This window comes from Halichoeres trimaculatus, unplaced genomic scaffold (genome assembly GCF_033239565.1).
Source record: "Halichoeres trimaculatus isolate MK-OKI-2021-1 unplaced genomic scaffold, fHalTri1.1 fHalTri1_scaffold_4, whole genome shotgun sequence".
Taxonomy (NCBI): Eukaryota; Metazoa; Chordata; class Actinopteri; order Labriformes; family Labridae; genus Halichoeres; species Halichoeres trimaculatus.
In genome coordinates this window covers 22,587,877-22,603,064 of record NW_027437182.1, presented here as the reverse complement: position 1 = coordinate 22,603,064, position 15,188 = coordinate 22,587,877, and the positions used below count along the sequence as shown (strand labels likewise).

The window sequence follows — 15,188 nt, the reverse complement described above, 5'->3', positions numbered from 1 at the left end:
GATTTTGCCAAAAACAATAAAATCAAAGTCCCTGGAGGGGAAGGCTGCGTATCTCAGAGGTCAAACTGGACAATGAAAGAAAGACTTTCAGAACTTTTTTTGATCATATTTGAAAATAATAGGCTATTATTAATCATACACATAATAAAAAAGCTTTGATGCACAGAAACAACTTGTTTTTTTTCAGTATATGAAGGTGATCAGGCTTTGACCCAGACAAAATGAAACAAATGATAACTCATTACATTAAGTCTCACAAAGAAAAGCACAAAGTTCACCAGGATTCAATAACAGGTAAACTGGCCGAGACAAACAAGACTGACGGGCAAAGGCAGGTGGGCTAAGATCCAAAACAGACAAGGGAAGGTCAGAAACTAGGGTTGGGTAACCATGAGGTTACTGGATCGATGTTCATATTTACCCCCCAGTCACCCGACACAACCTCTGCATGACGGGCCCTGAGGAGTGGAGTGGAAACTATCTAATGTCTGTCTGTTCTGTGTGTTGTCTTAGCTAAAGAGTGACAGTGATGGTGGAAAACGGGGAGCTCTGGGATGGATATGTTAGTGGTGGTGTCAGCAGAGCATGCGCTGCTTCATCTCTCTGCAGAGTGACCTTGAAGGTGTGAGGACTGAAGCAATAATTTCACAATCACAAGCTTTTACTGATGACTAAGGATGCACCCTTCCCACTCTGTCTTGTGCTAACATTTGGTATCAGTCCTCTTTAAGCATCCCGGCACCAGAATTTTGTACAAATTATATCAGACAGCAAAGAGAAGAGTTGCATTTTACACAATTTCACAGAATCAGAAGCTGGAGGAATAAATGCACTGAAGGTGTGATGTGACGATACCTGAAAGACTTCTACAGCTCACGGGGAGGCGGCATTCAGTTACTATGGTCCCTGATTGTGGAGCAGCCTCCAGGAGAGCCTCAGGGGCACAGAGACTGTTGATATTTTAAAAAGAAGCTCAAGACCCATCTTTTTAATCAGGCTTTTAACTGACTAGATTAACTCCTCCTAATCCTTTTAATGCTTACCCCTATTTTTACACTTCTTATCATTATTCTGTTTTATACTTTTATCATTATTTATTTATTCATTCATTTATTTATTTATTTAGCTTAGTTTATCCTTTTTTTCTTTTTTTATGTTGTTGTTTTATTTCAATATTTTATTTTGATGTTTTACTTAGGACACAGATTCATTTTATTTCACATTATCTATTTAATCTGTTCTGTTTTATTCCCTCAGTTTTAGCTTCTTTACCTTTTATCACATTCTACTATTTTAGTCCCTCGGTTTTCCTGGGGGCCTGCCACACCGGGAGCTGATTCTGGTCCACTGATTGGGGCGCTGTCCCGTGGATGGCTCCGGCCCTGGTGGCTAGAGAGCTCTACACCTTGGTGTGGAGCCTCCTGTCTGCCTGGGCTGGGCTGGTTCCAGTGGTGGCGCCCCCCTTTAGCCATGGGCCATGGCTCCTCCCGGTCTGCGCAGACCCCAAAGGTAGCTTTTTCCTCACCTCAGATCTTGGTGCCCAGCCATGTCTCCTCATCAACAGCCTGTGTATGTGTGTGTGTGTGTGTGTGTGTGTGTGTGTGTGTGTGTGTATGTTTGTGTGTGCGGCTATGTATGTCTGTGCTTATGTCTATGTATGTGCGTGGGTGTGTAAATAACTGTGTTGCAATGGGTATATTTATGGGGTGGGAGGTTTGGGCTTTAATGGTATTCCTTTGTTTCTTTTTTATTTTGTTTGGCTTTGTTTTGTTTTGTTTTTGTTTTTGTTTTTATCCTCTGTGAGGCACTTTGTGTTGCACAATTGCACAAAAAGTGCCATATGAATGAAATTAAGTTGAAGTTGAAGCAGAAAAGTTAACAGTGTCCCTGATGTTTGATAGTATGAAGATCTGGACAGACGGCTGCGGTTTGTAGTTTTAAACAGGTACCTTTGTACCTTTGTTCCTTTACTTTGGCAGCTCTCTGTCCTCCTCCATGTCTGCCTCTGTCCACCTGTCCCTGCCTATATAAGCTCTCTATCTGTAGCAGTCAGCCTGTCTCTCCTCTGCATCATGAAGGCCCTTTCCACTCTGCTGCTGCTGTCCTCAGTGGTGCTGCTTTGCAGCGCTGCCCCAGCTTTGGAGCCAGTGACATGCAGCGAAGAAAGCGCTGCTGCAGCAGCGCGTCTGGCAATGCATGAAGGCAATAAACATCATGATCACGGTTACAAGTTCAGACTCCTCCAGGGCAACGCCAGCTCAATTGAAAAGGTATGGAATTAAGAAAAACCTGTATTTGTCAATAGGTCCAGTTTGGAGATTCCAGTAAGTTGGGATATTTCAGTGGAGACTTTTACAGTTTCTCTGACACACACTGAGCGAGACCTTTTAACAGATGGAGTACGTTAAACACTCTCTGAGGCTATATGCAAAAGAATTCCCACAGACTAAAATGTTATGAGCATCTTTTCAAACTAATTTTCCATACTGTTTTCTGAAATCAGTAGCTCCCAGATATCATCCAAGACCTGAATTTCTGACAGCTCTTCTGTGAACTGTTTTGCTGCTCTTTTAGTTTTTGAGTAACTTTTACCTTTAGAGCTTATCTACCTCATCTTTGACAGCTCATACAAATCAGCAACAGGATGTAATTGTGTTGAAAAATTTGCACAATTCTGTCCACTGCTCCACAAAAACTGTTTTTAAAAGTTTCAAAAGCTGGAAATGTCTTTCAATTATTTTTATTCAGTATTTAAAAAAAAAAAAAGAAGAAAAGCTTTTTTCTGGCTCTGAATGTACGGTTAACAGATATGTTCTCAGAAGAATACAAAAGATGTAGAAGTATTTATAATCAAAAGTAGGCAGCGTATGAGAGTCCACGTAGAAGTTTTTACCAAACATTTTCCTTTTTCCTGCTTCAGACTGATACAGGTTGTACCATGGAGCTAGAGATGAAGCTTGGGGAGACTGTATGCCCGACTGTCAGCCCCAAACACTTTGAGGACTGTGAGTTCCGGTCAGAGTCAGAGGGGGTAGGTACTGAACTAACATTTTTTGGTCAAAGATGGCTCCTTCAAAAGTCTTTCATCACATTCATCTAAAGTCAGCTGTTGGACAGACTGATTTTAAACATCTATCAGTGAGATTTCCAATGTGACACATCATCTCTGTTTCTCTGTGTCCATGTAGGCAGTGACAGCCAGCTGCACTGTAAAGATGACTGTAGAAGATAGTGATGCCAAAGTCAACAGCTTCACCTGCACCACACAAAAAGGTTGGATGCACTGTTTGCATGTTGGACAACTTTGCAAAAATCCTGTCATTCTCCTTAAATAACTGACATTTAACAGAAATGTACATCCAAGTCAAAAAAGACCTTCATGAATGGAGATCACTGGCACCACTGTTTGCAATTTTTCCCCTCCTAACCATAGACTGTATATAGAGTGGACAGTGTGGCTCCGCCATTTATCATTGTACGGTTTGGAAGCCAAAATACCGCCGTCACAGGCGCAGCCATTAGCAGCATTTTCAGCCAGAGTCTGCGCAGTAGAGACTGTGAGGGATTCTAGGAGAATCTGAGTGGAGCTGGGTGACAAATCTTTTAACCTCTTATAACTAATGGAAACGAAACTTTTCAGAAAAAAGAGGACTTGAATACAAGGCAGCCATATAATATCTTCAAATCACCACAACATGGAAGTGAGATTCATTTCTATGAGGAGTATTAATTTTTTAAAGTTTGACCACAGCCCATCTGGAATGGCTGGAAAGCCGGATTTTTAACCTATACTGCAGCCAGCCACCAGGGGGAGCAGTTTTTGTGGAGACCTCACTTTGAGCCGCGCAAGAGAACGTCCATTTTTATCACTGTCTATGCTCCTAACCAAGATCACCTCCAGCCAAGCTGGTAGTACAAAGTACCTCTAATGTCTACCTGGTCCTTCATTCTTACTCTTGCTGGAAAAAAAGGAATTGTAGTATCAAACAACATCAAAGGTTTCTTCATTTTCATATTTTAAAGAATCAATGTTAGGTTGTGAGGAAATCCTAATGAGACCTCACATTGTGTCGTTTGATGGCGTGATTGAAAGGCCTATAGAAGAGTGAAGCTTGCATTTGAGACAAATGAGGACAACACTAGTGACAGTGAGAGTGAATGGCTTCCAAGGATTAGCTAATAATATCACTGGTGACAGTGGAGGCCAGGGTGAGGATGAGCCAGCTGAGGGCACCCTCTACACCCTGAACCTCTTGCATCTGAGAAACCGGGGAATGTCTTGTGGGTTTGTGCCCTTATTCCTTTTCAAGTTTTCACCATAAACCGTATAATTGATGGACATAGTCTCCCCGACATCACCAGTCTGCAAATTGGCTGTACTGGCGGTGGTGCAGGCTTCGAGAAAAGTTAGAACCCCCCGGCACAGATAATTAGATATTCAGATGAAATTTTTTTTTCATACCAGGTTGTAAATATGTTAATTTCTGCTTTAAAAACAGCTTTTTTTTGGCTTGGCGTATGTGACTTCCAGTACTTTCAGGGCCAGCCTCAAGCGGACACCTGAGAAACATCAGGTTTTAGCACCTCCGCATTTTCTCATTCCTTTACCAGTCCTTCAACAGCTAAAACATTAATCTGGTTGAAATAGGCTAAGTATACAGAATAATGTGTGTTCCCACAGGAAGGATGAGCTTCTAAGGAAGCTGAAGAAATGCCCTAACATAATGAACCTGTGACATTAAAGCCTGAACAGGTCATAATTCTATTTCCCCTTTAGTCTGTCTGAGGGAAGCCAGGCAGGCTGGCAGTGCTAAAACCTCCGGTCTTGTCCTGCTGCACTCGATTTGTGGCAGATGTCTCTTTGTTGGGATCTTACATCAAACACTGAAAACTTTTCCCACTGTGGGGCATTTTTCTGGAGAGCAGTTTTTGTGATTTTGGCTCTGAGGGGAAAATGTATTTGAGGTTGTGGTTGATTATCACTAGAGGTTTTATAGAGACCCTAATATTACTAATCAGCTCAGTGGATCTCATACACAGCAGACACAGTCTTAACAATACATCTGTATGTTTGTAGCGCTTACAGGTGCGGAACTGGGGATGATCTGCCCAGACTGTCCTACACTCATCCCACTGAACGACACTGAAGGCCTCGCGTCTGTTCAGGCAGCTGTGCAACAATTCAACCAGAACACCAGTAACCAGCACTACTTTATCCTGAAGGAAGTGGGCCGGATCAGTCTTGGGGTCAGAGAACTTCTTATTGTCATACTCTTATGAATGCACAGTTTTCTCTGTTGTAGTGCAGCTATCTCAAGTTATTAGGTTATAGCATCCACAATTTACAACAGCACTGTATGTTTGAGAGTTTATAACTCATGTAGCTCAGTAACCTCTCCTGCTTTCTGTGTCTCTCAGTACATTAATGGATTAGGGATGCAATACTACAGTGAGATCCTTCTCCAGGAGTCTAACTGCCCAATGCATTCCAGGATAGTCCCTTCTGCGTGCCTTCCTTTGTGTCCTGAGAGAGCGGTAAGTAGTTTATTCATAGAGAAGCTTCAGCCTGGTGTATGACATGATGTGTGCAGAATGTTGGAGAGAACATGATGTATGATTTCATGTTTGTCTCTGTACTTTGTGACTCCTTTATCAATTTCCACCCAACCCTTCCTACAAGAGACCTAAACCCCAGCCCTACGCCTGAATGGTTTTACTTCTGAAACCATTAACAGGGATTTAGGGAGGAACTACCATTGTCAGTGGACCGAAAAAAAAGTAGAGACCAAGGTTGTAATAGTTAACTAAAACGAAACTAAATAGGAAAGCTAAAATTTAAAATACAATGCAGTTAACTCAAACTAATAAAAACTAGAAAAGAAAACAAAAACGATCAGTAAACTAAAACTGTATCTTGTGTTCATAAAAATAACTGAAACTAACTAAAATTATAGACAAAATTCCCTTAGTTATCGTTTTTGACAATATTAATAGCCTTTAGGATTTGAATTAATCCGACACATTTTCCCAACCAATTTTACAACAGTTTTCGGCAGTTGTCAGTGCCGCACAGCACCATCATAGCAACGTACTGGGACGAGCTTGTTTACTGCACTGACTGGCTGTGCGCTGTGCTGCAACAAAACGTAGTGGAGCAATGAATCAGAGCATCTGTAATAGTTTCATTGTTACAGAGTCCAAGTTTTTATTTATTGAAGCTCATATTATACTGTTTTTTTTCATAATTTATGTTAATATTATTTTTATGTAATTTATGTCAACATAATTTTATATAATTTATCTTTATATTTTTTATACTAAGTTTGTATTATTTTCATGTGTTTAAGGCAGCAGCCAACAGTTCAGTATCAGCATTGACTGAGCAGTGAGCACTATGTTGGACTGGAAAATAAACAGTATGACAAAATATTTACTCTGACCTTTTTGAATCCTGCACCTGGTTAATAAGGTATGAAAAAACTACAACTAAAACGAAGCCTTGTTGCAAAAATCAAAACTAAATAAAAACTAGAATGCCTGCCCTAAAACTCATTAAAACTAAACTGTAATGGAAAACAAAATGTCAAAACTAACTAAAACTAAACTATAATGACAAATCCGAAACTATTATAACCTTGGTAGAGACTCAACCTAGAAACATAAACAGCCCCTATACGATAATGTTATATGACACTTTTGGGTGTGTGCTGTAGAAGTCTGCACATTTTGGACTGATATCATTTGGATTTGAAAAAAAAATGCAGCAGAATTAGACTAAGGTGTGATTATGACAGTGTGAGAAGATCGAGGAGATTATTTACTGATTTCATAAAAACAAAAAACTAGTTGTTTATTGAGACTTCAATCATTTTTAGAGAAGCAGCTTCCAGTAAGAAGAGGAAGTATTTTGTTTATTGTCACTCCAATGGTTTACTTACTGCTCTCTTTCTCTGCTCTCTCAAAAGACACTCGCTTTCTGCAAAGCAACTCATTCTAAATCAAGTGGATCAATACACCTTGAATGTGAATACTATCCACCAGCGGTAGGTCCAAAGTTCAAATACAGTGTGTTTATATGAAATGTGCTCAACATGTGTATCCCAACAACCCAGTTCTCCTTGTGAAGTATAAATGATCAGTTTTTAAATCAAATTTTACATAATCTTCACCTATATATGTTGAAGCTATGTAGAAATAAATGCTAACTCTTTTTTTTGTCTCTATGCTCAACAGCACACTGGAGAGGAGTCTGAATGTTTGCCAGCTCCTACTATTAACGTTGGCCCTCCTGTACCTCCTGGTCCAGTAGTACCTGTTCCTGGAGGGCTGTCCCCCCGACCCCCATCTATTCCAGACATGCACCCCTGCCATACAAACCCCGGTCTAGAGTTCCATCCAATTTGCGACTGGCCGCATCATTAAAGCCTAAAGTTTTCGAGAAAAGTTTCAGCGCTGCATCATATAAAATAAAAACATTAAGGTGCTGATCATTTTTAATAATCTCTCCTATGGTCCCCTCAAAAGACAAAAGACATACTCTTGTATCTAGAGTGTGTGTATGTGTGTGTGTGTGTGTGTGTGTGTGTGTGTGTGTGTGTGTGTGTGTGAAAGAGCGGCAACACAAGTTTAATGATATTCCATCTCACAACGAAGCATATCCTGTGTTATTGTCTTGTTGTGGATTTTTGGTGAGGATTTCTTTCTTACTATTTGAGGGTGTGTGAGCAGTGCACCGACCAGGAGGGACATGAAACGCCTCCCACAGAGCAGCAGCAGCAGTGAGGAAGGCTGGTCTGATTGGTCAGAGCGGCACAAAAACATATGAACAATCCTTCCCCCAGCTACTGGATTCAACTAACTCGAGGCTGAAGGAGAGGTTTAATAAAATACAACTGATTTATGAATTATGACACAAAACAAAAACACAATATATGCACATCAGTGTAAAAACAGAGAAAAACTGTACAATTAATCAATCATAATGATACATTTACTAAATGCATTAAAATAGTTTTACTTCAACAACTAAAAAGAATGAACAAAAAAGAAAACATAAATTAAATTTCACAGTCGATACATTAAAAACACAAGTATTTAACACAGCACCTGGATCAGGAATTTCATTCTGGACTCAGGTTGTCAAATCTGCTGCCTCTGCCTCATGCTGAGAAATAAGCAGAAGGAACTGTGGGCTTTGATCCCTGAGGGAGCTCTGCAAGAGGAAAAACAGGAAGCGTTTGAAAGCCTCCGTGTTATTACCCTCAATGCCATCCAACGCTTTTTCTTTAATACTTCAAGATTCCTACATGCCAATAGCGAGCAAAAACTTCAGGCTGTGGGAAGCGAAGTGGGAAGCTGAGGTGCTAAGAAAGTCTTTGAATACAAGAAATAAACTAAGACAAGAATTCATCCTTTTTTACTAGATTTTTTAAACGGTTATAAAGTAGCAATACTGAATGTTCAAACTGAACGTGTAGATTTTCATACACCTGCAGATTAATTCATTGTAGAAATGCCTCAATCTGTCTGTAAACTGGTTTAAATGGTCTGTTTCAAAATGCCACAAGACTGGCCGAATTGATGAGAGGAGGCTGGCCAATCAGATGGAAGGGGAAAAACATCAGCCTAGTGATGATCTTATCTTGAACCATGCTCACACAGTTTTTACCAGTGCCTCACACACAAAAGAAATAAACAAGAGCCTGAATATTTCATTACCTCTGTGTAAATTTGATGGTAATCCATACACGGGGATGCTTTGATCTCTTCTCTCAAAGTACTTAGTGTCCAGGCCACCGGAGTCTTCTCTAATAAACAAGAAAAAGTAGAAATATCAGAGTGAAAACAAAACATGTACCAGTCCTTTCTCATACTTTAAGCTTACCACCGTGTATCTACATTCTATAAATACTTATTCAGGGCTTCTACCTGAAATATTTCAGCACTAAACAAATCTATGTGTAAGAAAAAGGGGGAGAAATTAAAAAAACAACTTACATCCGTCTGTTAGACAGTTTCTGTTCAGCAGGAGTAACATCAAGAGCCCCCACAGAAAACACAGCAGGTCTGACTGACTGAGGATTAAACTGGGCCTGAGGAGACAGACACATGGGAGTTTCTGAGACGCTTTAGTGGTCATAGTTGATGAAAATCGTATTAGTAGTATTGATGTTCACTACAGCATAGAAGTAAAGAGCACTATCGTAGACAAACAGCTACCAAGTTTGACTCAGCTTGACTTTAAGCACTTCATACCTTCAGTCCTGTTGTTGTGGATAAAACTGATGGATTTTCAGGATACTCTGCAGTTTGTGGCTTTCTGATGAGCTGTTTCTCATTAAGCTGCTTGTTCAACCAACTAATGACTGTAGCAAAGGGAAAGTAAAGATATATCAAAATGGTCATACATCAAGGAAGAAAATTTTACATTTTGGCCAATCTAGGAATAAAAATCCCACCTAGAACAATATGACCGCTCACCGTTTTCATTGGTTTTCAGCACCTCTTTGCTTTCATTCAGCTTCTGCACGGTTGACTCCAGCTGCTCCTTGAGTTTTGAAACCTGTGACATTCAAAGGATGACATTACAATATCATCCAGCTCACACAATTTTAATCAAACAGTTAAAAATGACCCTAATAAGCAACCTGAACTGTAAGTGGCGGTGCTTCATGTCGTGTCTGTTCATGTTCAGTTTAAAAAAAAGGATGCAAGAAGGAGAGCCGGTGTGGCTCATGGTGAAAGTTTGTGGCACTGAGGGCAGCTGAGATCTGGTCTCTCTCTCTGATCTAATTGATATTTTGTCCATTTGAGGGGGATGTGGGTGAACTACAGCAATTTGTAAAACATATGAATAAAAAAAGACTCCAAATTTGAAGTTCACGATGGAACGGGCCTTCAGCAGAGCCCACGTTCTGGATATGTGAGTTAAAAAGATGTCTTTTAAGAATTTCTACTTTACAGCTAAGCTAATTTTTAGCCTTACATTCAAACGATTATTGCTGAATATCAAAGTAACTGGAGATTAAAGGAGGACACATTGCAGTGTGTCTGTTGTCCGATTGACTTAAAGACATACCTGTTCATCCCTGGTTGTGAGCTGCTGCTGCGCGCTCTGTAGACTCTTCTCAACAGTCTGAAGTTTTTCTGATGTTTCCTGGAGGACCTTCTCCTGTGACACGGTCACAGTGTTTTTGATTTTTAGTTTTCCAACGAGACCTCGAACTTCCCCCTGCAGCTTCTTAATGATACCGTTAGCCTGATGAAAACAACATAAAAAGAGGGTGAGTGCTGAACTGGAAAAACATACACAGGAGACAAGTTTACATCTAGTTAAATTTAGATTTTAAACTGTTTTCAACCAAAGCTACTTCATAAACATGTGACTGTGTGATATCCTATATATTGTATGTATGGGAGCATTTATCAGGAGTTCATTGGTTAAATCTTTCTCCGGGGGAACACGGCCCAGACCCCATCAGATTCCTTTTCCCGAAAGCAGTGTGATCTGTATCTTTGAAGGAACCATCATTTATTCAATCAAAAAATCTTCAGAGGTGCAAATCTGCTGGGCTGAGCCTTTTGACAGCTGTGGAGTTAAACTACAGGGGAAGAATCCAGGCTTTACATACCTTTATCAGCTCCTCAGACAGTGACTTTACAGTTGCTTCAAGTTTTCTTATCTGAAGTTCTTTACTTTCTGCGTTCCCTTCAATGGATTCCTGGGAAATAGAAAACATTTGTCAATAAAAAAAAAGAAGTTAATCAGCTGCTGCTGATAACTTTGTTATCCTGGCTGAGTCACCTCAGGGGTTCAGCGGCAACAAAAAAAATGTGGAAATGTCTCTACAAAGGGAAGTGTAACAACAGCTGAATTTGCACCAAAAATGCTGTCAACACCTTTTTTTTATAGTGTCCTGTATCATGTTTGACTGAAAGAAGGCAGGAAAATCTACTGTAAATCCACTGTAAAAAGAAACAACTATCATTAATTTCTGGATTCTTATTACTCATATGTTATAAAAACACTCATTCTTTGTAGTTATAACAATTTTTTCAAAGGTTCCCAGGTAATACTAATCGCATGCTGGCAGGGCTTTACTGTGTTTCACATTACTCTCTAAATTCTATGTCCTGCCCATAGATATTAACTCCAGTATGAGATTTCTGCATCAAATTGAATGTTTTTATCAGCATTTGAAAAATAATGGAAATACTAGATGGAAAAAAACTATTAAAGGACTTCCTTCGATCTGTTTTTGTGTTTTTTTTTTTTCATGCAATTCAAAAAAGAAAGGTATCGTCCTCCAGGATGTGTTTTAAGTTAACATTATTCAAGCATTTAGTTTCAGCACTTGTAGTTTTTTTTTTTAAGATGAATAAAATGTAAATAAATAGTTGAGTAAATCATCATGAAGTACACATTATGCAATCATCAATAATGTATTGGAGTTAGATAAAGACATTGCATTGGAGAAGAAAGGCATTGCAGAGGCCACTGATGTGTTTTGAGACTTTGAAAGGCTTTAAATCTTTCACCAGGCTCATTAAGAGACTTTTAAACTTTCATGTCTAACATATCAGACAGTCTTCTTTGACTTTCCACAGCTCCATGAAGGCTAACTGGTAACTAAAGAGTGCTGCTGTCTTTGAACCCTTTGTGGCTTCTCTATTGATGTGGTAAAGCACATGTGAATTTGCAGCTCTGACCTTCTGCTGCTGAGTGGCATCAAGCACTTCCTTTGTGCGACGCATCAGCTGCTCCTTATCTTTGACCTCCTGTTCAAGTACAGCCACTCTCATCTGCAGCTGGCTCGCCAAACGCTCTTTATCATGGACCTCTGTGTCCAGAGTGCTGTTCTCTCTTCTGAGAGACAGAACCTGCTGCTTCGAATGCTGGAGCTCCTACACAAAGAACGAGACACTCATCACAGCACAGGGGCCAAAGGATGTTACTCTTTCGTTTCCAACAGTTCACAGTCAAACGTCTGTGTTGTTTTGTTATAACCTGCTGTCCTCAAATGACCCAGGAACCAATGGATTAGTCTTCCAATCCTACCTCCTCTAGACCCACGAGTTTAATCTTCAGGTCTCTGATGACAGACTCGTTCTTGTACTTCCTCTCTGTCAGCTCTCGGCAGGACGTCTCCAGCTCAGACACTTTGCTGTGAAGCTGCTGGCTGCTCTTCTTGTGAGTAGCCTCCAGTTCCTGGCGGAGCTGCTCAGTCTGCTGCTGGAGTCGGGTCTGTAACTGAATGATCAAGGATAATTAGAAATTAAACACCTCTTATTTCAACTTTTCCAACTCCTTTGATACAATAGACACGTTTGCTCAGTGCTGGATCATGTTGAAATCCATGAAGGCAGCAGAGCAGTCTTACCTCTAAAGCCTTTTCTCTTTCTGACTGCAGCTCCTGCGTATGACGGCTGGACAGACAGCTGCTCTGACTTGTCCATTCTGAACGCAGTTTGTCCAGCTCTTTAGTTTTCTCAGACAGGGTCTGGTAGGAAAATCAGATATGTTAAGATAAGAAGAGCTCTATTCACACAGCTCCACTCTGATAGCACTACCACTGTGTTTGTGACTCCATTTTTGGCTTTTATTTCTTCTGCTTCCTTTGTCTTTTGATAACTTTTGTTAACTTGTGATAATGTATGTGGGTTTGGAGTGGCATGGATGGGCTGTTGGATGTTTGTTGACTGATTTATGTCCTAACTATGCAGCTACTGAAAGAAGTGGCACAGATAAGTTTATAAATCTACAGGTTTATGATTTGTTTTACAACTCCCTCCTTATATATTATCATTATATTCTGATTAACTCTTATTCTAACAGCACAAAAACACAACAGAACACAATGAAAAGCTAGACTGCACATCATTTAAAGTCTCTGTGTCCAGCCGTCGTTAGTTATTAGAGACAGCGATGGGTTTAGAAGCTTTTTTTCTTGTTTTAGGATGTACAATAAAAGATTCAAGTTCCCGGAAGTCATCAGTCAATCACACCTGTTGAACATAACTCAGCTGCCTGGTCAGGTCGTCCTCAGTCTTCTTGAGCTTCATCTCCAGGGCCTGTTTGTCAGCCTGAAACAAAAATTAACATGTGCAACTTCAGTCTGTATTTTCCAGAAACAAAGATTTGCCACCAAAAGCTGTTCTGTAACGATAAACTGGGCTTAGACTTTGCTGATATGAAAGAAGAAAGAAACCAAGAAAGCTGTCGTGTTGCAGTGTTGTTTGGATTAATGACAAGAAAACTTTACAATTTATCAGGTACATTCCAGTCTTTAACATCAGAAGTCTTTTCAAAAAGCCACACAGTGATATGATTTAAATGATAAAAATTTAACCTTCAGAGACGAGAGACACACTGCCAGATAGTCTTTAATCTCTTTGTCAGAGCCTGGAGCAAGCCGTAAAAATAAGTGGTTCAGGTGTTTAAATGGGTTCGTCTCCACGACACTGAAGTTTGCAGGACCGTCGAGCACCTGAGACTGACATGACAACTGCAGAAGGAACCTGAGAAAAAAAAAAAGAGGATAAACAGTGTGATAACTACATGGTGCTGCATTCTTTCCTGAAATGTGAAACCAAATAGTTTGTTTAAAAATCCTGAACTGAGTTCATTATGTTGTGTAGAGCAATGCCAGTTGTCTGTTTGCAGGTCTTCACACCTTGGATTGTCTGACTCCTGTTCACCGTGGCACAGATTAAGCAGGTCGATAAACTTCTGAGGAAATGATGCAAAGTCAACCAGAAGCCCCTGCTGTACTTTCAAACTATAAGAAATGACATGAAAATAGATTTCAGTGAGAGATTCAGAAGCTTGTTTGAATACTACTCAATCGACCAAAGCTTACCTCTGAAAGTCTTCTTCTGATATAAAGAGGTTGAAGAGGAAATAAGGATCTTTATCATCTGTTAGTTTAACAAGAAGATCCTAACGTTGGGAAAATGAAAAAGAGAGTTAGTCACAATAAACAAAGCTCACTGTCTATGAGAGCAACTTCCGATTGTTTGCGTACAAAGCCACACAATTTATTATTTAGTTTACACTATTAATCTTACCTTACTTCTATTTAACAGTAAAATGTGTCACTAAGTGCGGGTTTTGCCATGAAAAGGAAAAAGTAAACAAAGGCAGCTTGCTGACACTGAGCTGGTGGCAGCAGTCAAAAGTATTTATCAAAACTGTGAAATAAATTACATCTCCTCTTTTGTAAGCTGAGAACACCATAGCAAAACATCTGAAAGTCAGACTTCTACTCACCCTTTTGTGCACTGGACTTGATGTCTGTTGGAGTTCAATGGTGACACGGATATTTGCTTTCCTGTAAAATTAAACTGTTAAAACCCGGAAAAACCTGACCCCACAGTTTGGTTAATGTCACCTATTGGCTGAGAAGTGCTTTATATGCATAGTCTTTTCTAACTGCATCCTGGTTCTTACACTAGATTATGCGAATCAGTTAAGTATTGGGTCAAAATATAAACCTATGATTTTACAAAGTGCCTTGATTATTAGATAAATGAAATTAAAACAATGAAACAAAAAGATACTATTGGCTAGAGGCATTACGTGATAAACACATTATCAGCATGTCAGTAGTAGTTGTACTAGACAGTTGCTCTGGAGCAAGTGATAAAGTAACAGTATCATTAGACTGGTCAGACTGGGCCAACAAAACTGGAAATCTGTCGCTTTGGATAATCAGTTACAGAGATTATTTCCTGTTTCACACATTGAAACTAACCACTACACGTTGAGGATTCCCCTGTCACGTTTTAATAATGAATGTTATCAGTGGAGTTCCAGCTCTTGCTCTTGTAAATGTTGTCATAATTAACATACATTCACATGCACGTCAGCATAAAAGTTTGCTTACCTTTCATCTCCATCCCTGCACCTGACGTAAACTTGTAACACTTTGCTAAAGAGCGCCTCCATAATTACATAAACCACTGGTCCCTGTCCTGATTAAAAAACATGGATAAACCTTAATTTGGTAATCCTGAGAGGTGTATTTCCCCACCAAACACCAGATTTAGATGCTGTTTGTTGTTCGTGGTTAATTTTCAATCTGGCGCTTAGCACCCGCCAACCGAATCACCCTGGAAACGGAAATCACGTGACTTATCTCTTCCCGTCGTAAAAATGTATGCTGACACGTAACGCCACCTTCTGACCG

At 39.9% G+C, this 15,188-nt stretch overlaps 1 protein-coding gene across 1 annotated transcript; it reads right to left on the bottom strand.

Moving 5' to 3' along the window:
* Nucleotides 1–7,840: 7,840 nt before the first annotated feature.
* Nucleotides 7,841–15,153, bottom strand: sass6 (SAS-6 centriolar assembly protein). The gene is made up of 16 exons (XM_074668354.1): nucleotides 14,886–15,153; nucleotides 14,270–14,330; nucleotides 13,860–13,939; nucleotides 13,674–13,778; nucleotides 13,350–13,518; nucleotides 13,006–13,083; nucleotides 12,381–12,500; nucleotides 12,059–12,250; nucleotides 11,710–11,904; nucleotides 10,632–10,721; nucleotides 10,079–10,258; nucleotides 9,481–9,562; nucleotides 9,256–9,365; nucleotides 8,998–9,092; nucleotides 8,719–8,807; nucleotides 7,841–8,212 (listed from the first exon to the last, which is right to left on the bottom strand). The coding sequence occupies exons 1-16, from the start codon at nucleotides 14,945–14,947 to the stop codon at nucleotides 8,160–8,162; spliced, it is 1,761 nt and encodes a 586-aa protein (XP_074524455.1). The 5' UTR covers nucleotides 14,948–15,153; the 3' UTR covers nucleotides 7,841–8,159.
* Between the last annotated feature and the right edge of the window lie 35 nt (nucleotides 15,154–15,188).

What these genes read in the sequence shown, in the direction of transcription:
- sass6 (XM_074668354.1), bottom strand. Translation starts at nt 14,947, where the DNA reads ATGGAGGCGCTCTTTAGCAAAGTGTTACAAGTTTACGTCAGGTGCAGG. An exon ending in AACTCGTGGGTCTAGAGGAG is followed by an intron (nt 11,905 to 12,058) that starts GTAGGATTGGAA and finishes TTCTTTGTGTAG; the next exon opens with GAGCTCCAGCATTCGAAGCA. An exon ending in ATGCCACTCAGCAGCAGAAG is followed by an intron (nt 10,722 to 11,709) that starts GTCAGAGCTGCA and finishes TCTATTTCCCAG; the next exon opens with GAATCCATTGAAGGGAACGC.